Below are 26,947 nucleotides of genomic sequence, written 5' to 3' on the forward strand. Positions count from 1 at the left end.
TGGTTTGAGATGCCAGTGCTGACCTCCCAGACTCCAGCTGCCCAACTCCCCCACCTGCCTCCACATTCCTCTTCACACTCAAGGACTCTCCTACCTACCTTTTGTGCTCTCCACACAACACATTTCAGCATGGCCAGAGAGGGGGCGCTGTTTCTTGAGGGAATACAGGGAAGAAGATGATCCTAGGACCAGAATTGTGTTGCTACGTGCCATTGAGTCGATTCCTACTCATATCAACCCTATGCACAACAAATGGAAGCACTGCCTAGTCCTGTGCCATCCTCACAATTGTTAAGTTTGAGTCCATTGCTGCTGCCACTGTGTCAATACATCTTGATAAGAGTCTTCCTCTTTTTGTTGACCCTCCACTTTACCAAGCATGCTGTCTTTCAGGGACTGGTCCCTCCTGATAACATGTAGAAGTATGAGCGATGAAGTCTTGCCATCCTTGCTTCTAAGGAGCATTTGGGCTGTACATCTTCCAACACAGATTTGTTTGTTCTTCTGGCAGTCCATGGTACTTTTAATATTCCTCTCCAACACCATAACTCAAATACATCAATTCTTCTGCAGTCTCCCTTATTTATCATCCAACTTTCACATGCATACGAGGCTATTGAAAATACCATGGCTTGGATCAGGTGCACCTTAGTCCTCAAACTAACATCTTTGTTCTTGAATACTTTAAAGAGGTCTTGTGCAGCAGATTTGTCTAATGCAGTAAATATGTTGTTTGATTTCTTGACTGCTGCTTCCATTAGTGTTGATAGTGAATCCAGACAAAATGAAGTCTTTGACAACTTCAATCTTTTCTCCATGTATCATGATGTTATTTATTGGTTCAGTTATGAGGATTTTTTTTCTCTTTGTTGAGGTACAACCCATATTGAAGGCTGTAATCTTTGATTTTCATCAATAAGTATTTTACATCTTCTTTACTTTCAGCAATCAAGGCTATATCATCTGCATGTTGTTGTTGTTATGTGCCGTGGAGTCGGTTCTGACTCATAAGCACCCTGTACAGGGTTTCCGAGGCTGTAAATCTTTATGGGAGCAGATCATCTTTCTCCCGCAGAACAGCTGGTAGTTTCAAACTGCTGACCTTGCAGTTCACAGCCCAATTTGTAACCACTACACTACCAGAGCTCCTTATATCATCTGCATATTGCAGGTTATTAATGAGTATTCCTCCAATTCTTCTTCATGTGATCCAGCCTCTCGGACTATTTGCTCAGCATACAGATTGAATAAGTATGGCACACACCTTTTCTAATTTTAAATCATTCAGATCTCCTAGTTCTGTTTGAATGATTGCCTCTTGGTCTATATTTAGGTTCCTCATGAGCACAACTAAGTGTTCTGGAATACCCATTCTTCACAGTACTATCCATAGCTTTGTCAAGATTCACACAGTCAAAAGCCTTTGTATAGTCAATAAAACATAGATAACCATCTTTCTGTATTCTTGTTTTCAGTTAAAATCCATCTGACGTCAGCAATGATATCCTCGTTCAATGTACTCATCTGAAGCCAGCTTAAACCTCTAGAATCAAAGCAGATCTCCACTTTAGTCTGTATTATTTTGCTATTGCTTACTCACTAAATTTTTAGGTATGTAAGGGCAGTTTGCTGGGAATGTGAGTAGAAAATCAAGATGGGCCTTTGAAGGTAAGCCCTGAAGAGGAGAAGGCTGGGGAAAGGGACATTTGTCTAATCAGTTTTTCATTCAACAATTCATAATCATTTTGGTTCATCTCATTTATTACAATCCCCACAATGTAGTATCACTTATCCCACTTCCTTCCTGTGTTTCCTGATTTCATTCCTCCATCTTTCCTAACCCTTCTGAATTTTGTCCTTGAGTAAATGCTGTCTTTTTTATCTCAACTAGTTAATATTTGAAGGTGTGTGTACCTCACTAGCGCTATTGTTTTCCTTAGGTTGTTGTTAGGTGCCATTGAGTCAATTCCGACACATAGTGACCCTATGCACAAGTGAATGAAACACTGCCCAGCCCTACCCCATTCTCACAATTGTTATAATATGTGAGTCTGTTGTTGCTGCCACTGTACCAATTCATCTCGTTGAGAGTCTTCCGCTGTTTGCTGACTTTCCCCTTTACCAAGCATGACGTCCTTCTCCAGGGACTCCGCCTTCCTGACAACATGTTGAAAGGGCCAAAGTACAAGAGATGAAGTCTCCCCATCCTTGTTAGAACTGTCTATTGTTTGGCTGAAAATTGAGCCATGGGGATGAGTTCATTTCCAGACCTGAAGGACGACTGAGGGCTACAGTCTTAGGGTTTCCACTAGTCTCTATCTGACCAGTAAAGCTGGTCTTTTATTTATGATTTTGAGTTTGTTACACATTTTTCTCCCATTCTATCTAGGACCTTCTAATGTGATTCCTTTCAGTTGGTAGTGGTAGGTGAGCACCACCTTGTTCTAGTCCACTGAACTCACTATTTCCATGTGTCTTTGATTTTCATCACTCTTCTTTCCTCCAGACAGGGAGACCAATAGTTGCACTTTAATTTAGATGGCCGCTCAGGAGCTTTTAAAACCCCAATTGCTACTCACCAAAATAGGATGTAGAACATTGTCTTTGTGAACTATGTTATGCCCTGAGACTATGAACCTGAGCCCCCAGACCCAGTGACTCAAACCAAACATGTTTGGTTTGCTTCCTCTAGGCTCCACCACATACATGTACAAATCTCCATGTACAAATGTGTCAAACCTTTATAGATTTGTGGGTATACGTGTACTGTCCCTCCCACACCCATTCAGCCTGCATGTCTATCCTGTCTTTAGATCCTTAAGGGAGGCTCTCTGAGAAACACATACTCTCAGAGATAGTTTAGCTAACATATCTGATTTCCCAGAGAGACCCTGAAAGGGTCTGAGTTTCTCAGCCATGTCACCACACTTTTCACTGAATTCCCCCATAATAGTAGGCAGGGATCTACTATCTTCTCTGATTTGTGGATGTGAGTTGCAGAGGTCAATGTGAGACTAGATGTAGAATCCTTTTGCCATTTCTGACACCTACTGGGCTGCCCAAGCTGGGCCGGAAATGGAAGTTTCTCCTGGCTTTGTTGGGCTTCCTGGGGAAGGGTGAGCTGGTCCCGGATGACTCAGCACCCTGCACAGAATCCAACCCCTGACCCAGTGTGTATGTGTGTCTGTAGGAGATGAAGTGTACTGTCCTGGCTTTGGGCAGGGAGAAAGTGGGTCTTTCATGGAGTGTCAGCCCATCTCTTTGAGGGGGCTGGTGTGGGGGCCAGGCTAATCTCTGCCTCTGCCTCTGGCACAGCACGGTTCTGATCATGTGTCCCTGCTGCTAAGCCCCTGGATGTGTGTGTAAGTTCTTAGTCTCTTTTCCACATTGCTAAAATGGAGTTCCCCGCACAGGGTTTCTCATTTTTTGGAGGTAAGAAAGGTCAGAATGTGTGGGTGTGGCCAGAGGAGGAGACTTCCAGAGATCACCCACCTGCCAGAGAATCCAGCTTCCCCTCAGGCTACTCTGATGCGAAAGCACACCCCCAACTCCTGCCTCCCCAGTCTCCACCCCCCACCCCCAGACTCCCACAGCTCTGCCCTGACTTCAGTGGGGCCTTTGTTGGTCCCTGAGGCCCTTTCTGTGGGCCAGTCTCCTACATAGATGTAGAATGGGTCCCGTTGTTCTAACTGCCTGCTGTGACATAGCCCCCAAAGACTTCCAAAAATGCTCAGTCATTGAGACCCCTGTGGGTGGGAGGGTTCTCTGAGCTGGAAACACCATGCCCAAGTGCTTGTTTCCCCAGTTGTGCAAGAGTCCCTCTAGCCACAGAAGAGAGCTGTTCTTTCTGAGATCTAATTTCCACTCTGTTTGCTGCAAAGGAAATATTGGGGGCAGAACATGAGGAAAGCATTGGAAAGGAGAATAGAGAAAAAAGAGAAGATGGGAAGACATTTCCTCATGGTTAATTGGCTGAGTGGGTAGAACTTGTGGCCTCAATTTCCTGATAGATTTTCTTTAGTACTTAGATGCTTTGTTAACAGAGGGGAGTTTCTTGTCTACTCTGGACTGCATTATTTAAGGGGAGCACCGCACAGTCCCTGACCCATGCTCTATAGACCTCAAGGATCTGTAGGTCCTAGGATCAGATCTTTAACAAGGTAAATGAGATGAAAGGAAAAGGGAGAGATAAGGGAAAGGTCAAGAAACTGAGGAGTTGGGAAAGGGCCAGGGAATAAGTAGGTAGAAGATAGAGGAGAGCTGAGAAAGGAGAAACAGCTGGGTCCATGAGTGAGGGGGAAGATGAAGTCCAGAGCACCCAAGAGAGGCCCAGAGGCAGCTGGGCATCCTCCTAATGCCCCAGGATTCCCAGTCACCATTTCTGGGGCTCTGGGGCACCAGCTTATAAGCAGCTGAGCCCACAGTTGCTGAGAGGGGGTTCCTCGACAGAGGCCTCCTGGTATCTGCCTTGGTCTATTTCTGAAGCCACAGCTGAGCCATGGTGGGAGGGGTGTTGAATGGGATTAGAGGTTGTGACTAGGAAGGAAGATAGATAGCTGAAGCGGGAGAAAAGGGGTCTAGAACCTTGGATGTTGGTGTGTAGGGGGTGATTATTAGGATCCATCCTTTTGGGTAAGAGGGGCTGATGCTATAGCAACAAAAAAGGAGCTAGATTATAGGGGGTACTTCTAGCCACACTGAAGTCCAAGAATAATGTGGAAGAGTGGGGAGCGGGAGGTAGAATCTGCTTTTCCTGAAGTAGCCTAACCTGGGGGTGGGTAGGTGGGTAGGTGGGTGCTGTCTTAGAGATGGAGGAGAGTGAGAAAAAGGACCCAGAAGAGTGGAGGAAAGCAGGGGTTTGCATGAGGCTCTCAGCACCATGACAGAAGAACTAGCAAGGACCAGGGTTTCCTTGCTTCCAATCACAGACTCCGTGGGCCCTCACCTGAGCCCATTCTGTCCCTTCCTTTGCCTCTAAACTCCTTCCCTGGTTTGACCACTTAAGACTCTCATCTTGTCTTTCTAAGGTGGGCCTGAGAACTCTGGAATAGGGTGCCGAACTCCTTTCTTTCTCCATGAGAAGCCTTCTCTTCTCTCACCTTCCAGGAAACTCTCCCAGTCTAACTTCCATCCATCTTGCTGCTGGACCCATTCTGGAACTTAGCCTTCCCTGTGAGCCCTGTGAGGAGAGAATGTGGACCCAGTTGAGGCCCAGGGGCCTGTCCCTAAGCCAGGAGCCCCCATGACTTTACTGGTCTTGGGAAGGATTGATTTCCATTCCCTCCAGCTTCAATGGGCAGCAACAGGGGGCACATTCCAGTTGAAATTAAATCACATTCCTCCTTCCCTGTCTGACATAGATGGCATCCCTGACAGCAGCTGTGCCACCACAGGATCAAGTGGCAACAGCTGGTTCCCCAAGGAGGAGCTGAGAAGGGGGGCTACCAGGGCTCCTGGAGCCAATAAATGAGCTTGTATTATTTGATCTCAAAAGGCTAGAGCAAGAAGGGATAAAGGTTAGCCCACAGAATAGTGTAGCTATATGGTACCTCAGGGAGTGATCAAGTCCAAATGGTAATGTACAGTTGGGAAACCCAGGCTGCATTCCAAAGGAGTTGTCCACCATCACCTTCTGAGAGGAACCTGAAGGATACTCTCTCCGCCCAGCAAACATGAAAGTGGAAAGGGCCCTTTAAGAGCCATCTTGTGCTTGGCCAGAGCCCAGAACCTAGGCCTTTGATTTCCTCAGAGTCTCTGGCACTGGCTGCAACAGCAGCCGCAGCCAGAGGAGGAACTGCAGCAGGCTGGGCTGAATGGGGAGCTCAGCCTCTGACCTCACCCTCTGTGATGTCTCAGCCTGCACAGCCTTATAAGGAAGTGCCCCAAACAAACCAAGGAAGCCATCTCCGGCCTGGCCTCCCACCCTGCCCTGCTGTCCCAGGGCTATATTTACCCAGAGGAGGCCCCAGAATAACCTCCCACTTGTCCTCATGCTGGGGTAGGGGGTGCTGCCCCTCCTCATTCCCTCCCCTGGGTTCTCCTCCCTCAGAAGAGCTTCCTGTTGTCTGACCTCATCCTAGATGACCATTCAGTGCATATTTAGCGAGTACCCACAGTGCCCTAAGCACTATGCTGGGCTCTGGAAGATAAACAGAACAAAGTCTTTGCTTTCCCTGGAACTTTCTAAAATAACAGGGTCTTCTGAGAGGTCACAAACACTGCTTTCCCTCTTACTCTCTTGCCTGTTCCTTTGACCTGGGTTCTCTTTTCATCTTATAACACTCTTACTAGGTGATCTGTACGTCAATGGTACCTCAATTCTTATCTCCATTCTGCTCCTCGAACCTGAGTTCCAGGTGCATACATTGGAGTCCTGACGTGGTTCTGTAGGATAAACACAGGACCAAAAGGTTGGTTTGAACCACAAGGTCTGCTGTTCAAACTCACCAATCACTCCTTGGAAACCCTATACTGGGTCACTATTAGCTGGAACCAGAACCACTCTGTGGCACTTAACAACAACAACACCCCCCTCCCTCAAGAGGTCACAATTTCCCCTGAATGCTTGGTCTCAGAGAATGGCCCCACTATCCCCCAGTTGCCCAGGCCACACCATCCCTATCCTGTCTCTGTCTCCCACAGTGGATCGCCTGGTTCTGAAAGTGGACTTTCCTTATCTCTCTCAAATCCATCCCTGTCTCTCCATGCCTACTGCTGCCATCCTCCCCTTTCTGGAAGCCTGCAGTCACCTCCGTGACTCACACAGCAGCCAGAAAGTTTTATTTAAAATGCACACCTGGTCCTGTCACATTTCTACTTAAAACCCTTAAGGGGATCCCCATTTCCCTTAGAAAGAAGTTCATATCCCCTGGCTGCCTGCTGACCTCTGATGCCCCTTCAGTCTCACTGTGAACCCTCTTCCCCCTCTTTCTGTGCTTCTGAGTCACTCATGCCTTCTTTCTGCTCTCAAATGCCCAAGCTCTCTCTTCTTACCTCTACTTTGCACATGCTGTTCCCTTTGATTACAATCCTTTTCGTCTCCCCTCTTCCCCTCTCCTCTGTCACCAACTAGCTCCTGCTCATCCTTCATGTTCTTAGAGCAGCCTTTGATGACCAGCCCCTTCCACCCTCCCCAAGCCAGATTAGATGAGGGCCCCTGTTCCATGCTGCCACAACCTTTCTGTTTGCAAGTATGATTTCGACTTAGAAACACTTGTTCAATTAGAAGGGAAAACCCTCTGAGCTAGGAAGTATGTTTTCAGCTGCTTGTGCCTGTGCAGTGCATAGCACATAGTGTTTGCTGAAAAATTATAATCACTCCTATTCCTACCACCAGGAATAATTCTGTTACCATCTAACCCCATGTCTCATGACTTCCAAAGAGAATATGACTGCCACTAAACATTCCCTTTGGAGTCCTGGTGTGCCACTGTGGGTTAATGAGCTGGACTGCAAAGTTGGTTTGAACTCCAAGGTTGGCAGTTCAAGTTCACCAGTCACTCCTCAGAGACCCTATACAGGGTCGCTATGGGTCAGAACCAACTGGATAGCACTTAACAACAAGTATTCCCTTTAGGAAAGTTCTCAATTTTGTCTAACTTACATCCTTCCCCCTATTTGGACTCTGTTTGGGTGTCCCTGCATGGTGTAAATGATTAAGCATTCAGCTGCTAATCAAAAGATTGGTTGTTGATATTTTGAATTGACCCGTTAATGACAAAAGTCAGGAAATAGAGGTTCTTTAGTTTCCATTACTTTTCCAGGATTCTATTCCTTTTGTCTTATATTGGTTTCCTTATTAAATAGAGCCACTCACTGCTGTCTTGCAATCTTTTATATTAAAATGTTGGGTCTTTAATATCTATGATTTAATAAGTAAAAAAATAATTTGCAAGATCTCTTGATGATGGTCATGGGAAAAGACACAAAATTGAAGGTAGTACATCACAATGTTCTGAAAGTGACTGAACAGTATCTTCCAAGGGCTTCTTTGAGTTATAAGCAAAAATGACTGTATGACAGTGCTAAGATAAAAAAGCAATTTTTATGTAAATCTTATTACCAATGTTTTGTATGGGTTTTTTTGTTTTGTTTTTTGAGAACCCCACACAAAAAATATTTGTATTCTTGATTTCAGGCTGCCTCCAATAATGAAGATCAATAAAACTTCCCAAGAATCTAAAAAAAAAAAAAAAAAAAAAAAAAAAAGATTGGTTGTTCAAATCCCCTCAGAGGCATCTGGGAAGAAAGTCCTGATGATCGGCTTCTGAAAGGTCACATGGATCACAATTCTACTGTGACACACAGGGTCACCAGGAATAGTCATTGTGTCGATAGCAGCTGACTGGGTGGTTCTGTAGAGGACCAGAGACCCTGGAGTGGGGTAGGATGGGCACTCGGACATAGGAAGGACTGTTTGACTCAGCCTCTGTACTTGGCTCTTACCCAAGCAGACGTGCCCAAGGGCTTGGAAGACCAAGCACAGGGTGTCTCTGTCCCTGTGAAGGGGCAGGGAGGACCCCTACTTGCCTGAATGGCAGCCTGGTGGGATCAGACAGGGCCTTGTTAACTGGGGATACAGGAAGGAAAGAGCTGAAGCCTAGGCTGCCAGGAGGGTGGGGTGAGGAGAGACAGGATCCTGGACCCTGAGGGAGGGGGTATGCAGTGCTGGTGAGGTGGGTGTCTGGGTGCCCAACAAAGAGACTCCTAGGTGGACATGGAGGAAGGCAGACAGTGAGATACAGTCTGAGAGACTCTTGTCCACCTGTCCTTGGTTTGGGGGTATGAGTGGAGGTCCAAGGGGCTAGGACTTCAGCCTTACATCTTTCCCTGGCCTTTTGCCCTTGGGCCCAAGGGGAGGAAGAGGTGACTCCCGGATTTGGGATTATCTCCAAATACGGAACCTTTGTTTGGTAGGCCTCTTTCCCATCCCCACCCAGGATATTTAGAGGTGTTGCCAGATTTTCCTTCCCTGAAGAATTGAGCTGAGAAATGATCTCTATTTGGGTATCCTGACTTCAAGGCCTTCATCCCACCTAATCCAGGAACTCCTGGATCTCTCCCTGCTCTACACAGGGCCTCAGGGAATTACCAGGAAGCAGAGAGGGATGGGTGAGGGAAGAGTCTGATTGGTGGACCCTGGCTTTAACCCGTTGTCAGCACAGCTCAGTTCCCAGCATGCCCCCTGGCTCTCACCCTCACAGCATCGGTCCAGTGTCCTCCCACCCCACCTTCTCCTGCTTCAGTATGTGGGAGAAGTCCTATTATAGACCTAAGCTGCAGCCCTCTGGCTTCTCCTACCTTCCTCCTGCCCTCCCCATCTCTGAAAGTCCCCCAAATCACCTGGTTCAGCCCCCTCATTGTGTGGCTGAGTCTGAACTCAGAAGAAGCTGAATGACTGAAACCTCCCTCTCCACTCACGGTGCTCTGACCCAGCCATTGCAGGCTAGACAACTGTTTGGATTTGGGGACTAAGGGCTTATTATGCTGGCGGCACAGATGGGCCAGTGGAGCAGGCATGCAGGCACAGGGGTGGCCCCACGACCTAATCTCTGTAATCAGCAGTACTGTGGGCAGAGATGATGGCAGGCTTGGCCAGGCACTGAGGTCACCTGGACAGGCTTCTCCAGGATCCCTCCATTGCTGCCTGGAGCCTTGGTGTGTTGCCTCCATGCCCCTCATGAGATCCCCCAGGTCCTTCTCTCCTCAGGAAATAGCCCCTCCCCAACACAGGCATCTCTCATCTCCTCCCCCACAGTTCTTCTGCTCCTGTGCTGACCCTGAGAACACCCTTGTCCCCCACCCTCCATCAGAGAAGAGTCTAGACTCAGTAGGAGGAGGCATCACTTTATTCAGGCAGAGATGATCCAATCAAGAATGAGGAGGATGAAAACCCCCCTCACCTCCCAGACGGCCCAGGCCCAGGAGTGAAGGACTGCTGCAGCCAGGAGTGGGCAGGGCTGGTGAGACAAACACAGCCCCCTCCCCTCAGAGGAACCACTGGGCCTCTTGTTTTCCCCAAGTTGATGTGAGGGGAAGGAGATGGGTACAGAAAAGGGGGCCTAGTGCTATAGGGCCTCAGCTGGTTTAAGCCTCACAGTGCAAGCAGGATGTCCTACTTTGCAGGGTCCAAGGGGCAGGTTTTCATTCCTAAAGGATCCATTCTTGGGAAAATCCCTTTGCCACACCCCATTTCACCTTGACCAACACCCAGACCTCTTGGACAGAAACCATAAATCAAGAAATCATAAATTAAGGGTGCTTTTCCTGAGCAGGGAGGGGACTTGGGGACAACCCTCCCCCTCAGCCCTCAATGTAGGAGGTCTTTCTCTAGTCCTCCCCTGAGGACCAGGAATCTCCATCTTCTTCCCTCTGAGTGAACTTTAGGAGCTGGCCCTGTCCCAGGCGAAGAGGAACCCCAGCCCATGGGGCCTTTAGGGAACTCCCATCCTCCACCTCAAAGGGGCTTCCTTGGTCCCCCTCAGGAGCTCCTGGCTTCCCTGGACCACCTTCCTCTGACTGCTCCAGACTGCTCACCAACTCCCCATTTACGTGCTCCTCCTCCCCCCAACTGGGACCTTGGCCATTGACACCAAGGGTTTCCCCAGCAACCTGGTGGCCCGTGTTCTCCTCCCTAATGGGGTTCTCTGTGGGGCCAGAGACTTTGTCCTCCCTTTCCAAGGCAACCAAGTCAGATGCCTCCTCTGAACTGGAAGGCTCAGCACTGTCTTGGGACTCAGTCTTCAGGGCAGTCATGGGGGTATCAGCTGTCATGGCCTTTAAGTCACCATCCCAGGGAACACTGACCCCCACAGTGTCAGATTCCACGAGGTCCTCACTCTGAGTCTGCAGGCTGCCCACAGAAGACCCTGGTCCCCAGAGGCCAGCCCCTAGCCCCCTCCCCTCCTCTTCCTCATCATCCGCTTCCCCCTCCTCCACACTCTCTTCCTCATCTGCAAACCCATCAGACTCCTCATCCCGATCCCAGGCTGCAGGCTCCAAGAGCAGCTGGGCCACCTGTCTCAGAGGTTCTGTTGCCTCCCCCGGTACCCCAGGAAGAAGAGAGGCCTCTGTCCCCAGGTCCTCAAATTCCTCAGACAGATCAGAATCATGGCTGTGCCCCTCCTCCTCATCTCCCTCCTCCTCTTCAGAGGGTTGGACCTCAAGGTCCTCAGAGGCCAGGATGGTGGGATCATCATTCTCCTGTCTGGCCTCCCCCTGAGGGGAGGGCCTCTCCTCTCCAGCAGGATCCCACTTGGAAGAAGCTGGGGACCCAGTAAAGAGCACCAGGGGAGTGGAGTCAGGAAGGGTCTCCCCTAGCTCATCTGCCTCACTCTCTTCTCCACTCTCTTTCTCCTCCTGATGGAGACCCTCAGGGATCCCCCCAGAACACAACTCCTGTTCACTCTCCAGATTTTCGGAGGCCAAAGCTTTATCTTCCCGGCCCCAGCTAGCCTCTTGGTTCTCCTCAGTCTGGGGCTCGGTCCCAGAGATATCTTCAAGGAGTGAAGTAGGCTCCCAGGGTTCAGGGGGCCTTAGGCTGGGGGGCTCCAGCACTAGTTTTGCATCCCCTTCAGCCTCCTCTAGCCTGGACTGAGGGACATCAGTTCCATTAAGGCACAGGGTCTCAACAGTGGCACCCTCCTCTGTCCCACAGGCTGCCTCAGACTTGGACTCGTCCCATCCCTCAGATTCCTCCTCAGATTCCTCATGCTTCTGGGGATCTCTGCACTCCCTAGGCAGTTCGGAGAGCTCTGATTCTAAAGCATCTGCTTCCTTTACGTCCCTCCTAGATTCTTCCAAGTCCTGTACTTTCTCTTCCTCCAAACTTTCTTCCCCTTGGAGAGGCTTCTTCACTTCCTCCTTGGCCAGGTGACCTGGGTCCTCTAACCTTACCACCTCAAGCTCTAGTCCCTCCTCAGTTCCCACAGCAGACTCATCCATGGCTGTCTCTGACCCCATGGTGATCTGTGGGGAGACTGGGTCACCTCTTGGAACCACATACTCATTTTCCAACATGGTTTCTACCACCTCTGGTATCCCCTGGGAAGCTTCAAGGCCTGAAGCCCCAACCTGATCTAGTTGCCCTGTGAGGTCCTGGAGATCATCAGAACCTGCTTCCTCCTTGGCTTCCTCAACTGAGACCCTCTGCTCTTCAGGCCCAGGGCTCCCTGGGTGCCTTTCACCTGTGTCCCATTTGTCCCCTGCAGCATTCAGCTGTAACTCTACCTGCTCTTCAGCCTTTTCCTCCCCATCAAAGCCATCCTGCTCCCTCAGGCCCAGTTCTACTTCCTTCTCATCTTCCACTTCAGCCCTCCCAGGTGGTGAGTCCTGGCTCAGCTCTTGGTCCCCTCCCACATTTTCCCATCTCTGCTGATTTGCTGACATTGGCAGCTCCTGTCCCTCCTCTTCCAGATACCTCAGTGAATCTTTATTCTGTCCCTTCTCTGGGTTCTCTTCCTCTTCCAGATATCTTTGACTTTCCTTGTCCACCTCTTTTGAAGATTTCAAATTTTCTAGGTCCCACTCTTCCAGGGGTCTCTGTGGTTCTTGGTTTTCTTTTTCTAGGGCACTCAGTGTCTCCTGGGTTTCTTTCATAGACCCCAGTGGTTCTTGAATTTCATTTTCTAGAGGCTTCATTGTCCCTTGATTCTTTTCTTCTAGAGACCAGAATAGCTCCTGAGTCTCTGAAGGTTTTAATATTCCCAAGACCTCTTCCTCAGACTTTAATGATTCTAGAGTCTCTATTTCTAAAGATTTCACTGCCTCTACACACGCTTCTTTTAGAGACTGCAGTAACTCTTGATTCTCTTTTTCAAGAGGCTTAGATGTCTTCTGGTCCTCTTCCCCTAGGAACCTCAATGGCTCTTGAGTCTCTTTTTCAAGAGATCTCAATGTGTCCTGCTTCTCTTCTTGAGACTCCAGTGGCTCCTGGTCTATATTGTCTAGGGTCACCTGATTTTCATCTTCTAGAGACTGTAGTGACTCTTGATTCTCTTTTTCTAGAGGTCTCAGCATCTCCTGGTCCTCTTTTTCTAGAGATCTCTGTGGTTCTTGGTTCTCTTTTGCTAGTGGTTCCAATGTTTCTTTGTTCTCTATTTCTTGAGATCTCAGTGGTTCTTGAATCTCCCTTTCTAGAGCTCTCAAGGACTCTAAGTTCTCATTTTCTAGAGATCTCACTAATTCTTGGTTTTCCTTTCCTTGAAATAAAAATGTCTCTAGATTATCATCAAGAGACCTCAGATGTTCTTGATTTTCATTTTCTAGAGATTGCAGTGTCTCTGAATCCTCTTTTTCTACAGATGTAAGTATTTCTGGAGTCTCATTTTCTATAGATGTGACTACCTTTTCTAAAGGTTTTGATAGCTCTTGATTCTCCTTTTCTAGAGCTTTTGGTGTCTCTAAGGTATATTTTTCTAAAGACCTCAGAGAGTCTTGATTCTCCTTCTCTAGAGAACTCAGTATCTCATGGCTCTGTTTTTCCGGAGACATTAGTGGCTTTTGGATTTCTTCCTCCAGAGACTTCAGGTTTTCTTTTTTCAAAACACGCTGGGGTTCCTGGATTTCCTCCCTATCCAGATCTCCCTCTTTTTGCCATGTTTCCTGCCTTAAGCTGCTAGGGAGCAGCTTCTTTACCTCTATGGTTGCTTCTTCCTCTGCCAGTCCCCATATTTGCCCTTCACCTTTTTCCTGAGGTATACTGGGCACTTCAGATCCACTGGGCTCACAGTCTTTGGCCTCTAAACTAGGGTGATCAGAGTTAAGGGGTGGGGCCAAGGAGACGTGATCCTCAGGAGACTGGCCTGGACTGGCCTCTTGCTGCTTGCCCCCAGGCTCCTCTGGTCTTGGAAGGATGTTAGCAGGAACAGTCACTGTGACTTCAGCCCACAAGGGCTCTGGAGCCTTTTGCTTCCCCCCCTGTGACTGGAGGAGGGAGAGTGGGGCTTCCTGGGCCTTGATCTCTGTATCTGTAGCAGGGCAGGGAGTCTTGGGTGTGGGTAGGATGGGGGTGCTAGCCAGGGTGGGGGTACAAGCCTGGAGGAATTCTTGGCTCTTCAGAAAGGTTGGCATAGGTGTCCTAAGGGTATCAGGCAAGGGTGAAGCAAGGGAAGTTGGATTCAGGACAGGAAGCAAAGGTCCCAGACGCCGGCTTTCTGAAGTCCCAGGAAAATGCATCTCTGACTTTGGGTCTGGAAAGGCAGAGGGGAAAGAAACAGTCAGTATGTATGGTCAGGGAGGAGAGCCAAAGAGCAGCTACCCCACTCTGGCAAGAATGTCCATGGGCACTGCTCCTGACCCTTCACTGGCTGGGCTGAGTGACTTCTCACTGCCATTAGGATCAACACTAGGACCGGTTCAGCTCAAAAAAAAAAAAAAAAAAAAATCACAAAACTAGATCTGGGGTATGAAGAGCAAGGAGGGACCGAGTTTCAGAGAGAGAGAACCCATCCCCTCCTCTTACCCTGGAAGCTGAGGGAAGCTTTGGAACCACTGCCAGGTGTCTGCAATCGGGTATTCTCAGCCTCCAGCAGGGTCCTGGGGATGAAGGGGGAAAAGCTGGGTTAGCCCTCTGCCCATAAGCAAGACCACCTGGAAAACTCAGCCTCTCCTCAGACTCTGGCACTGAAGGCTCCCCCTTCACTTTACCACTAACACACAAAAGTCACACATGGGTAGATTGGCTGGGCAGCAAACACCATTGCATAGCCACAAACTTCACACAGTCACACACATATTTGAGACACAGAGTTTGGCTCATAATCATAGTGACAGATACACACACACACACAAACACACATCACTTAGACATGTCTCCTCCTCCTCACCCCAGGCCAATGACCTCATCCTCAGTGTGGGGGACTGATTCTCATGCTAATTACTACTGCCATTGTCCAGACAGCCATCTGGAGGGTCTAAGAAGGGGGGCTTCCCAGGGGAAGTGGGAATTCTCAGGCCGTTCCCATGGGATGGGCTCCCCCCTCCTTCCCTGGGGGGTACCCAGAGCTGGTCACAGACAAAAGCAAATGAATTCAGCCCCTTCTGGCCAAATCCTTTTCATGTCTCAAAAACCAGTGGCTAAATTCCTTGGGGCCTGCCCAGCCCCTTCCCCTCAGTGCTTGATTAGGGGTAAAGGCTTTCATCTCAGGATCTCAGAGTACTCTAGATCCCAGGCTCCTTAGGGTAATGGATGTCTTTATGTCCATGCCCCTGCCTCAGTATTCCACGGGGCTGGCTAGGGGTGGATAGTCAATTCAGTAAGTTGTGCTGAACACTCACTGTCTGTTCTTCTGAGTCTGACTAGTTCTTCCTAAGGTCTCACCTCTGTCCTTCCCAAGTAGGTATGTCATTCCCTCTGAGCTCTCTCTTCTGTGGAGGTGGAGCCACTCTTTTTCTTTTTCCCCCAGATTGTCACTGATCTTCCTTTCTCTGGACCCTCCCCTCCTGAACTTGTCCCCCAGGTTCCCTAACTTGTTTGCCAATGGATTCTGGGGACACCATCCTAATAGCTTATTTGGCCCTGGCTCCCTCCCAGAGCCCTTCCTGAGTTGCAAAATCCCTTCCCCAAGTTTAAACTCCATGATCAGATTCTCCCTACAGTTAACTTGCACAGTTTCCCTGATAGACTGTGCATTTACTCCAGGCCACATAGTCAGTGAGAAGCAGTGTCTCCTCAGTGGCAGCAACACGGAACACAGCACAAGGACTTGAGAGGGGCCAGACCCAATCTCCATGCTGGAAGGAGCTTTGGAAGTCACCCAGCCCATCTCTCCTCCTCCAGATGAGGAAACTGAGATCCAGCTTAGGTGGCAAGTCAGTGCCACTACCTAACATCGCAATCTCTCTTAAGCCTCCATCACCTTAGTATGAGCACACACAAAAACATGGGGCCTTTCAGCTCTTCAGGAAAGGATTTGGATGCAGATGTGCTACACTTGTGCCATCCCCTTTCCTGAAGCAGCTCCACTCAGCAATATCATGTCTCCTTGGGTGATTTTCTAAGCATGGGACATCTCTCTCTGGTCCTTAGTCCATGGAGAAAGCAGGTGGGGCTCAGGTGGGGCATGTACTGGTATGGAAGCGACTGGTCTAGGTTCACAGAACCTGGTGGTGGAAGAACTGCCACCACCCGTGGCTTTGGGCACTTGTCAGCTAAGGAGTCTATGCCCAGCATATGTGCAAGTCTGTATGTGCCAGTGTGCTTAGAGTTCATCTGCACCTGTATGTGGCCACTTCCAGGCTGAGGGACATCTTGAGATGTGCCAGCTGCTGCCGACCTTCCAGGACCTGGGCAATCTGGTTCTGCAGTCCCTGTTTCTCCTGCTCCAGGGCCTCCACTGCCAGCTGCAGAGCAAGCCAGAAGCAGTCAGTGAAGGGGGAGGGTGCTTCCTGCTAACTGTCTGATGCCTCTGTAGAGACCCCCTGTATCCCTTATCCCAGCCCCTGCCCAGAAAACCCCCTCTGGAGCCTCAGAGATGAGCACAGTGGCCTCTCTCAGCCCTCTCCCACGGTCTGGCTCTTCCTTGAAAGATGCTGATTAAATGGTAGCACATGCTGCTCAGAATTCAGTTCCCACAGGAAAGGGGAGGCAGGCAAGGGAGGAGAAGGATGGGTTACAGAGTGGAGGAGAGGGGGAAAAGTGGAAGCAGAAGGAAAAAAAGATTAATCAAGAGGCCTGGAGCCACAGGACTGAAAGTCAAACAATCCAGTCCCATCACTATCTCCTATCTCCTGCTCCTTGTCAGGCCCTCACCCCCTCCACTTCTCACAAGTTCTGGAATCTTTCTCCTCTCTGAGAAGAGTGAGGAGGTGACCATGGGGAGACCTCTGTCTGGCTCAGGCAGGAGGCTGTTTTCTCAGCTGCTGGTCACAGCTGTGCAGTGTGAGGGGGAGCAGCTGTCCCAGGCCTCTGGAATGCACTCCAGGGAGCTTAGAAGTTGTAACATGGGAGAGGGGATGGAGCCTGATCATCTAGAGCCCCTCTCCACTTCCAGTCAGAGGGAGGAGGGCTGTTAGAAACTTGGAGATTCTGAGGAGCCAGGCTGAGGGGGAAAGTCTTAGGTATCTTCAGAGTGAGAGCAGACCCAAGGGAGGGGTCCAAGAGGCCACCAGAGTAGAAGATGCCACACAAGTGCTGAGTAGACAGGATGAGGGGGCCGCTGCAATGGGGTCCTATCCTAGTCTGGGGAAATTCCTTCATTTCCACTCCATTCTAGAAGGAGCTGTGAAAGTTTCGTCCTGCAGTACCAGGGATAGGGTTTCTGAGAAATGGTCCAAGAGTAAGCATCCACCCTTTCCTCCCTTCCCCACAGGGACTTTATTCAGGGAGCCTGGCCTAGGCCCAGGACAGCCTCACCTGGAATTTCTCAGTGGCATGAAGCCGCTCCTGCCAGCGGCCCTCCAGCCTTTGCTCCAGCGCAGCCCTGCGTTCCTGGAGCCCCCCACGCTCCGCCTGTAGCTGCTGCAGCTCCAGGCGACCCTCGCGGGCGCCCTGCACCGCACGGCCCAGCTGCTCGCGGACCTGACCCAGCGATGCCTCCATGTGTGCCACACGCTCCTGGTAGCCGCGCACTGCCCCGCGCCACGCCTCGCCCAGCCGCTGCGCCAGCTCCTCCACCTCGGGGGCTGACGCGGGGGACCCGCGGGACGGCGGGGGGCCACGAGGCGCACAGGCAGCTTGGGCGTTCAGGCTGGCGCGCTCCTCCTCATGCGCTGCGCGCAGGACCTCGAGCTCACGCTCAAGATCAGCCGCCTGGCTGCTCAGCCAGGTCCCGGAGCATTTCTCGGCCTCAACAGCCCGCCGGCTGCGGGCTGCCTCCTCTGCCGCCCGCTCCCGGGCCAGACGCTGCTGCTGGCACCGACCCGCCACATCCTCCAACTCCTCCGCCAAATTGTCGCGCGCCACTTCGGCCGCGTGCTTCTCCCGCCAGCGCTGGTCCACGAGGGCCCGCAAGACCGCCAGCTCTTCATCTGCTCGGGCCCTCCAGGAAGCGTCTGCAGACTGTGCCCGGAGACCCCCGAGCTCTGCGCTCAGCAGTTCATTCTGCTCCTCTAGTGCCTTGACCCGGGACAGATAGATCTCCAGGCGCCGGTTGAGCTCCCACATCTGAAAAGACTCTTCTCCCAGGCAGCCCTCCATTCTGCTCATCTAACCCACCGAGGGTAGAGAGATACGGGGCACCGGAAGACCAGAGCAGCTCTAAGACCTCTTAAAGTCAAAGGGAAGAGAGACCAACGGCGGCAAAGATGAAGCAGGATGGAGCGTGGGTAGTAGTGGGGCGACTGGAAGTCTGGAGAGGAGCGAGGCTATTCATACTCCCGCCAGCCCTGCGGGAAACGGGGCGGGACTAGGACATTAACTCTTTAGAGTTCAGAGGAATGGTGGCAGCCTCTGCCCTGTGTCACCAGAAAGTTGAGAAGTGGGACCAAAGGAGGAGCCAAGGGCTGGGAATCATCCGATGACATGGCTTTCTGCTGGAGAAGGTCGTGAGGAGGGGCCATAAAAGTGATAAAAGGAGATGATGAGCCCTTGAAGGGCATGCCAACGGATTCAGGTCTGGGGAGGGAATTCTTGTCAGTTACTCGGCACAGGCAAAGTCACCAGAGCAGTATCACTTACTCAATTCCTCAGCTCCTTGTGCATAAAATGAGAAAAATGATGGAAACCTCATGGGACTCCTGAAAGGATGGATGTGACCACATTTTTTGTAAATAGCGAATGTTCACCCTTGTGAGATACTCGACAGTATTCAGAGAGGCTGAGCGACACTGCCTGGAAAGCAAGAACAAAATCTGATATTGGGACACACTATTGCCTCAAAGTCTCCAACAGGAAATAGAGACCAGGTATAAGGACTATATTCCCATTATTCACCATCATTCTTCCTACCACTCTTCTAAATAACCCAAGGCTCATACATACCCACTTCAGTAGTGGATGGCCTCCCCCAGTTCTCAAAGAAAGACACCTCATCCTGTCCCCCATGTTAGGGGCTTTTTGGGAGCATAGGGTGCCCCCTCGTGGCTTACAGATCAGGCCACCTAGAGGAAGTAGAGAGAAGGGACAACTGTTTCTTCACAACTTGCCCATGTTTATTGAGCCTTTGTGATGTGTTGTGGCACTGTGGATTAATGTGATGAACTGCAAAGTTGGTTTGAACCACAGGGTGGGTGGTTCAAGCTCACCAACTGTTCCTTGGAAACCCTATACAGGGTTGATATGGGTCGGAATTGACTCAGCAGCACTTAAAAACAACACATTCCACGCTAACATTTTACTTACATATCTAACTTAGGAGTCCTGGTATGTAGCACTGCAGGATAAGCACTAGATCACTAACCCCAAGGCTGGAGGTTCAAACCCACCAGCCACTCTTTGGAAACCCTATTCAGGATTGCTATGAGTCAGAACCAACTGATGGCACTAACAACAACAGCCCTTAGAGAGTAGTACAGTTCTGAAAATGGAGAGCTCTCCATTTTCCCAACTACTCCAACTAAGGATGGGAGTAGTTGAGAAAGCTTTGTAAGGAGGAGGAGGTCCTTGAGCTAGGCTACAAGGGGCAGATGAGACTTGGGGGTTTGTAAATGGGGAGCAGGAACAGGAGACTCAGAGATGAGACAGAGGGGGCATATGGGGGCAGGGATCCAATTGAGCACCTACTATGTGTTAGTACCACAGCAGAAGCAGGAACTCTGCTACAGCTTTGGAGGAGCTCACCATCTGGTGATGTGAAGTCAGCAGTGATGGTGATTTCATAGTCTGATGGTGGAGGTAAACATAAAACGATGACTACAATACTTAGGAAGGAGGGGGTTTTCTGGATAAAGTGTACAGTATGAGCAATGTCCAGGAGGTCACATCACCAACCTCTTACCCACCCATTGAGAAATCTGGCTCCACCCCATCCCTGTCCCCAGGCCAACTGGGCTTCAAAATTCACCACCAATATGCAGAATGAGGAGTCCTGGTGTGGCACTATGGGTTAATACTCTGGACTGCAAAGTAGGTTTGAACCACAAAGTTGGGGGTTCAAGCTCACCAACTTCTCCTTAGAAAGTCTAAACAGGGTCACTATGAGTCGGAACCAACTCGAAGGCACTTAGCAACAACAACAACAACAATGTAGAATGAAGGCCTGGGAGGGTCCAGTGGAGTATGGAGTGGGAGGATTGTCTGAGGGCTAGTGCAGATTCAGAAACTGAGGAGCCAGCATACCCAGGCTTCTCTACACTCATTTCACAATCATGCTGTTTAGTTTGGGCTGGGTACCTCCTATGGTCAGGAGAACTGACTTGAATGGGCTTTCACCTCCTGGCTGTACGAAGAGGGGGCTGAATATTTTTAAGTCCCTGGGATCTTGAGGGGGTCCCCTGAAAAGGAGAGGTGACATTGGGGTGGGGATTTCTCCCCTAGGCTCCTCATTCTCACCCAGAAAGAAAGCATTTGCACTGTGTTTCATGCAAAGAGCATTTGGTCTGGCTTTTGCATGTTCTAATTGAATGACCTTGGACAAATCCCATAAACTTTCTGAATAAGCCTCAGTTTACCCCAGACCAAAAGTCTATTCTAAGTCATAATGATCCTGTAGGACAAAGTAGAACTGCCCCATAGGGTTTCCAAAGCTGAAATGTTTACAGAAGCAGATTACTACAACTTTCTCCTGAAGAGTGGCTGGTAGATTTGAACTTCTGTATTTCTGCTTAGCAGCCAAAAATGTAACCATTGTGTCACTAGGGCTCCCACCTATTTGATAAAGGGGATTAATACATACCCTTATGTTTGTTCAGAGGACCAAATAAGACCAGGTAGAGATGGAGGCCTTAGTACAAAGCCTTTTTGAGAACCATTATGAAGAAAGCCCTTAAGCTGGAGGAAGCTCTCCCCCATGAACCACTCTTGGTGAACTTGGGGAATGTGGGGAGCAGAGATGGTTTAGAATGCTGGGGAAGAGTGTGGTATTGATTTTCTGAAGGCAGGAGAAGGCGGATCCCAGCAACCACAGCCTGGCGGAGCTGACAATGATGCTTGTTAGGTACCATTGGTAGGTTCCCACTCATAGAGACCCTGTGTACAACAGAACAAAGCATTGCCTGGTCCTTTACCATCCTCACAATCAATACTATATTTGAACCTATTATTGCAGTCACTGTGTAAATTCTTCTTGTTGAGGGTCTTCCTCTTTTTCCACTGACCCTCTACTTCACTAAGCATGAGGTTCTTCTTTAGGGATTGGTCTGTCCTGATAACATGTTCAATGTGTATGAGATGAAGTCTCACTATCCTCGTTTTTCAGTCTCACTTTTCTTCTGGCAGTTCATCATGCTTAGCAAATTCAAATAGGTAACAAGCTCTTTGAAGTAATTAGAAAGAAAGAAAAAACCCAAAACAACAAAGCAGCCTCCCTGGGGCCACCAGGCACTCAATGGGCATAAAATGGGCCAGGTGACAGACTCCCTTTCCTCCCCAGAGGAGGGTTACCAGGACTTTTGTGGGGCCTTGACAGCATCTCTTATCATGTCCCTGCATGATACCACAGCGGGTTGATACAAAGTAGATTCTGTAGTCATCCTCAGAGATGTCCCTGAGCAAGCTGAGGAAGGCTCTGTGGGCTAGCCAGAGTTCTGTCCTTGGTCCTGACCATTAACACCTATTATTAAAGACTTGAATGAAAACATAGAGAACATATTTATCAAGTCTACAGATCAGGCAAGACTTAAAGAGCTAGAGTTTGACAGAATAGGAAAAAAACAAACAAAAAAAAAGAGCCAGATAATTTTAATGAGGATAAATGTAAAATTCTGCATTTTATTTTTAAAAAATCAACTGCATAAGGATTTGTTGTTGTAAAGTACTGTTGACAGTGTACAGGGTATCTAAGGAGTAGCTGGTGGGTTTGAACTGAACTGCTGACCTTGCAGTTAGCAGTCCATTGATTATCCTGAAGCTGTTACACCAGGATTACTGCATAAGAATGGGAGTGTGGAAAACCAGCAGAAGAGCATGTCTAGTGAAGATCAGGGGGTTTTAGGAGACTACAAGCTTGGTATGGATCAGCACTGTAAGGTGGTCGAATAAAAAAATTAAAAGGGTCTAAGTGATGAATCCTGGCATGCCTTTAAACAAGGGGGAAAAAAGAGATGGGAAGAGGAAGACCAGATGTTAGGAGGATGACAGCTTTGAGATGATCTGGACTAGTGATCTAGTAATATAGAGGGGGAAAATTGAAGCTTAGGAACCTATCAGAGGAGCAGAGGAAGGGCTCAGTGACCCCTCCTGGGAAGTCTGGTTTGGCTGGAGCGTTTTGGAAACTGGCAGGACCTTGCTCTTCCCGAGCCACATGTGGGAGAAGGTTTGGATCTGGCGCTGGCTCTAGAAGGCAGAAATGTTCCTTCTTGCTCCTCCACTTTTTACCTCTCCCCACTGAAAGGACAATGGGACTGGCTTTTCTGTCATCTCTCTTCCCTCATGTCCACAGCAGGGAAAATTATCTCCCCTTTCTCCATCCTGGGAGTAGGGACTGAAGGATGATGCAGTGGGGCGGGAAAAGCACTGAACAGGAAGCCTTATCTTACGATGAGAGCTTGGACAAGTCAATTTCATCCCTCTGAGTCTTGGTTCCCTTATTAATTTATTCAAATAATATTTTAAGCAGATATGGAAAGCCAAAGAGACCTGGTGGCACAATGGTTAAGAATCTTGCTGCTATAAATGAAAGTTTGGTGGTTCAAACCCACCAAATATCACTAGTGTTGTTATCCCTCCTGTTGTTGTTAAGTACCATTGTTGTTATATGTGACTCATAGTGACCCTATATAGGGTTTCCAAGGAGCGGCTGGTGAGTTTGAATTGTCAACCTTGCAGCCAGCAGTCCAGTAATTATCCTATGATGCCACACTAGGACTCCTTGGAAACCCTATAGGACAGTTCTACTCAGTCCTTTAAAGTTGCTATGAATAAGAATCAATCAACAGCAATGAGTTTGGTTTGGTTGGTTATTAAAACCACAGTTGACATCTAATTAGTGTTTGTCGCAAAGGAATCAAGAAGACTAATAAAGAACCCTGTCCCCCAGGAGCCTATGGATGTGTGGGAAGATAGATGTGAACCATAGAGTATGATGGAGGTACCAACAAGTGTCTGGGTGGGTAGGTGGAGAGATATCCGATATGGTTAAGAGAGGAGTTTGGACCATTGTCTTCAAGGCAGAGAATCCATCAGAGGGTCTTAACCCTCCACTGAAGGGGTAATGTGGTCAGATTTGCCTATTAGAAATATGACTATGGAGGACTGGGCTGGGCTTGGGGAGACAGAGTGGATGGTCAGTCAGGAGGCAGTTGCAGCCATAACTTTTTGAGGGTGGAAATAAGGGAAGGGATGTGAGCATGTTTAGGATGTAGGGGTTCCAGAATAAACAATTAGTTAGATGTAGGGATGGAGGGAAGGTGCAGGGAAGACGCCCATGGGTAAGCCTCCTTTGGGAGGAGATGAGATGGTGATACTACTCTACTGAGATGAACTACTAGAGAGCAGGACCAGGTTTAAAGAACCTGGTGGTGGCCATGTTGATATGAGGGGCATGTGGGTTCCCCCAAAGGAGGGTGCCCAGCAGGTGTGGAGCTCAATACTGGGGTTCAGATATATCAATATAATACATGGGTAGGATGGGTAACGGGGTTACTGTGAGCATGGTCGAGGTCATCCATGAAGAAAGGGTAAGGACACAGCATGCTGAGTTATTTCCTTTTATCTCTGACCCTCTGAGTTTGTGGTTTTGATGAGCAGCTTCCATAGAAGCAACCTGTCTGCTCTTTAATCGGCACAATGTAAAAGGAGTGTAGTGGGGCATAGCCACCAGGGGACGCTGTTGCCTCAAGAAACGCGACATTGCTGGAACTACTGAAGTTTTTGGAGTCTTGGTGTGGTGCTGCAGGATAATGCATTGGACGGCAAGGTCAGGTTGAGCCACAGTGTTGGCGGTTTGAACCCACCAGCCACTCCTTAGAAACCCTATACTGGGCCGCTATAGGTAGAACAGACTCGACAGCACGTAACAACAAAAACAGTGATGTGAAGCAGGTTTTATCATTATCAGCATGGTTTTCTACCTGGTGAGAGGATTACTCAGAAAGGTTAAGTATCCTATCCAAGGTCACATAACTAAAACGTGATCTCAGAGTTCTCTCAGACTGTACCTCCCTGAGTCCGGGGAAGAGGTGATGGTAAGGGTCAGAGGGTTAGACAGAAATCAACTGAGAGAAAGGTGCTTAATCTTGTTTCATACTTCTCCTACCATTTTACCTCACTCAGGGCTACTTTTTGCCCACACGGAACCAAGAAAGGACCAACTCTGGACTCAAAACCCTTTCCCCTGGTTAAAATCTACTATCTTCCTCCTGTTTATCCCTACCCTCTACCCAATTTGGGGGAAATATGCAAAAAATGAGAGAACTACAAGCCAGCTGGGTCTGTCCTGGGACTAGGATTAAGAGACTAGGGTTGAGTTTGGACTGAGCTAAGAGTGGAAATACGGAGTTTGGCCTAGGATGGGCTGGAGGCTGGGCTGAGCTGTGCAGAGGCAGAGCTGGGTTGAATGTGACCTGGGCTGAGACTGGGCTGAGGTTATGCTGGGCTGGGATACCAGAGAAGAGACAGAAAGCCAGGGCTCTGATTAGCAGTACCTGGATTTCTGTCCTCAGTTCCTGTTAGGTATTTGCTGACTAAATGTCCAGCCCCATGCTGGTCCTGATCACACCTCCAGGACAGAGTTTGGCGGTGAGCACTGCACTAACAGAGGACACACACACCAACACACTATACTGTGCCCATGAGCAAAGGATACATTACCCAGAGGCAATGTGGTAAGGTTTTTAAGAGTATAGGCTCTATAGACAGACCAGAGTTTGAGTCCTGGTAGGATATATAATCTTTGAGTCTCCGTTTCCTTATCTGTAAAATGAGGACACTGATACCCACCTCATCTGGGCACAGGGGTTGCGTCTGTGTTGTTCAAATTCCCAGTGTCTGGCCCTTAATAGATGTTCGATATATGTCTGTGGAATGAATAAGTGAGTGAATAAGGTAGAGGCTACCAATCAAGCAAGGAAATATGGTAGCGTAGTGGTTACGAGTCAGGCTGCTAACTTCAAGCAGTTCGAAACTACCAGCTGTTCTGCGGGAGAAAGATAAGACTTTCTGCTCCCGTAAAGATTTACAGCCTCAAAAACCCTTTGCAGGGTCGCTATGATTAAGAACCTACTCCACGGCATATCACCAACAACAACCACACTGCATGAACACATGTGATGTCAATCTCTCAGGTGTAATCTGGCAGTGAGATTGCTGGTTATCAGGCTTTCACCCTTACTGATAATGCCATATTGCTTTTTTTTTTTAAGTGGTAGTACCAGTTTATGCTCCCAAAAGCCACGTATGAAGAGTTTATGTTGTTCCACATTGTCTCCAACACTTTTTGTCCTGGCTTTTTTTTTTTTTTTTTTTTTAAGTTATGCAGACTTTTTCATTTTTGATGACTGGGAGGAGTGTTATGGTTGCTGTTAGTCACTGAGTCTGTTCTGAACACTGACCCGTGTCATTCGGTTGTACGTCCTCACAATTGCTGTGTCTGAACCTATTGCTGTGACCATTGTGTCAATCCATCATGCATCTCACTAAAGGTCTTCTTTTTTGTTGACCCTCCACTTTACCAAGCATGATGTCCTTTTCCAGGGACTGGGCTCTCCTGATAACATGTCCTAAGTATGAGAGATGAAATTTCGCCATCCTCGCTTCTAAGCATTCTGGTGGTAGGTCTTTCAAAACCAATTTGTTTGTTATTCTGGCAGTCCATTGTTAATTTCAATATTATTTTCCAACACCATAATTCAAATGCATCAAGGCCTCTCCAGTCTTCAAGATACTATATGACAATGAAATACATCTACACGGATGAACCTCACAAATAACTTGTTGAGCAGAAAAATAAACTGCAGTAAAATATACACAGTAGGATGCCAATTGTATAAAAGTTTAAAGCACTGCAGAACCAAATAATGTATTACTTAATAACACATATGCCACATTTAAAAAAATAATAAAAATAAAGGTGAGGACAGTATTCCCCTAGGGAGAGAAAAGAGAGAATTCCAGAAGGGTGTGCTCAGGAGTTTTCAGAGAGTTGAGAGGTACACAACTCTGCAATAGAATTCTTTTTTTTTTTTTAAGGTTTTTATTGTGGATTGAGTGAAAGTTTACAGGGTATATCATCCGTTTTACATTCAACAAATCATATACCTTGTTTAATTACAATGATTATACTCCCCTCCATGTACCATCAGTTAACAGTATTTCTCTCTATCCACTTTAGCTTTTAAAACAAATAAACAACAACAACAACAAAACCCACTCAGACATATATAATAATTTACATCTCCAAAGGGCATATTCTGCAAGTCTGCTCCTGGCCACCAGCTCTTAGTCCCTCTTTTCTTAGTCCATGAATCTAGAATCCTCAGCCACTCCCCGTCTCCATGCCCCCATCTCTGCCTCCATCTCTGGCGCTGCTGCTTCTCTGGATAAGGTCCCGCATTCTCCTTGTGTGTTCCTCTCTTGATGGTCCTAGGGTCCTCTGTTTCTGGACTCCCCTTTTTTTGTTACAAAACTTCTACCTTTATAATCGTGACAGTCGCGATTAGTCATGGTAACAATTATTCACCATTGAATCTTACGAATCTTATCCCCATCTCTTTTCACCAGACCATCTAGACAAGATGACAGCTATTTAGTGGGGACTCTTTCTTTTCCCCCATACTCTTGAAACCTTGTAAGCTAGTCACTTTGTGCCTTTAGTACCCCCTCATTTTAGGTAACCAATGTCTAAGTTGCCTGTGTACAGAGCGGATAGCATTGATACTTGATTTGAAGACTTTTTCCTTCTCTGTTGGTATTTAG

The 26,947-nt window shown here is 48.5% G+C and overlaps 1 protein-coding gene across 1 annotated transcript; it reads right to left on the reverse strand.

Annotated features, from left to right (window-relative positions):
• Window positions 1-10,329: 10,329 nt before the first annotated feature.
• On the reverse strand, window positions 10,330-18,136 carry NES (nestin). The gene is made up of 4 exons (XM_006861735.1): window positions 17,354-18,136; window positions 16,217-16,341; window positions 14,462-14,535; window positions 10,330-14,189 (listed from the first exon to the last, which is right to left on the reverse strand). Exons 1-4 carry the CDS (start codon window positions 18,134-18,136, stop codon window positions 10,330-10,332), a joined length of 4,842 nt encoding a protein of 1,613 aa, XP_006861797.1.
• Window positions 18,137-26,947: the final 8,811 nt, after the last annotated feature.

This window comes from Chrysochloris asiatica, unplaced genomic scaffold (genome assembly GCF_000296735.1).
Source record: "Chrysochloris asiatica unplaced genomic scaffold, ChrAsi1.0 scaffold00042, whole genome shotgun sequence".
Taxonomy (NCBI): Eukaryota; Metazoa; Chordata; class Mammalia; order Afrosoricida; family Chrysochloridae; genus Chrysochloris; species Chrysochloris asiatica.

Bases quoted from the DNA above. Each gene is read 5' to 3' on its own strand.
- NES (XM_006861735.1), bottom strand. From the start codon at position 18,136: ATGGAGGGCTGCCTGGGAGAAGAGTCTTTTCAGATGTGGGAGCTCAAC. The intron at 16,342-17,353 runs GTGAGGCTGTCC...CTTGCTCTGCAG, and splicing joins ATGCCACTGAGAAATTCCAG to CTGGCAGTGGAGGCCCTGGA. The intron at 14,190-14,461 runs GTAAGAGGAGGG...CTGCCTTTCCAG, and splicing joins AGCTTCCCTCAGCTTCCAGG to ACCCAAAGTCAGAGATGCAT.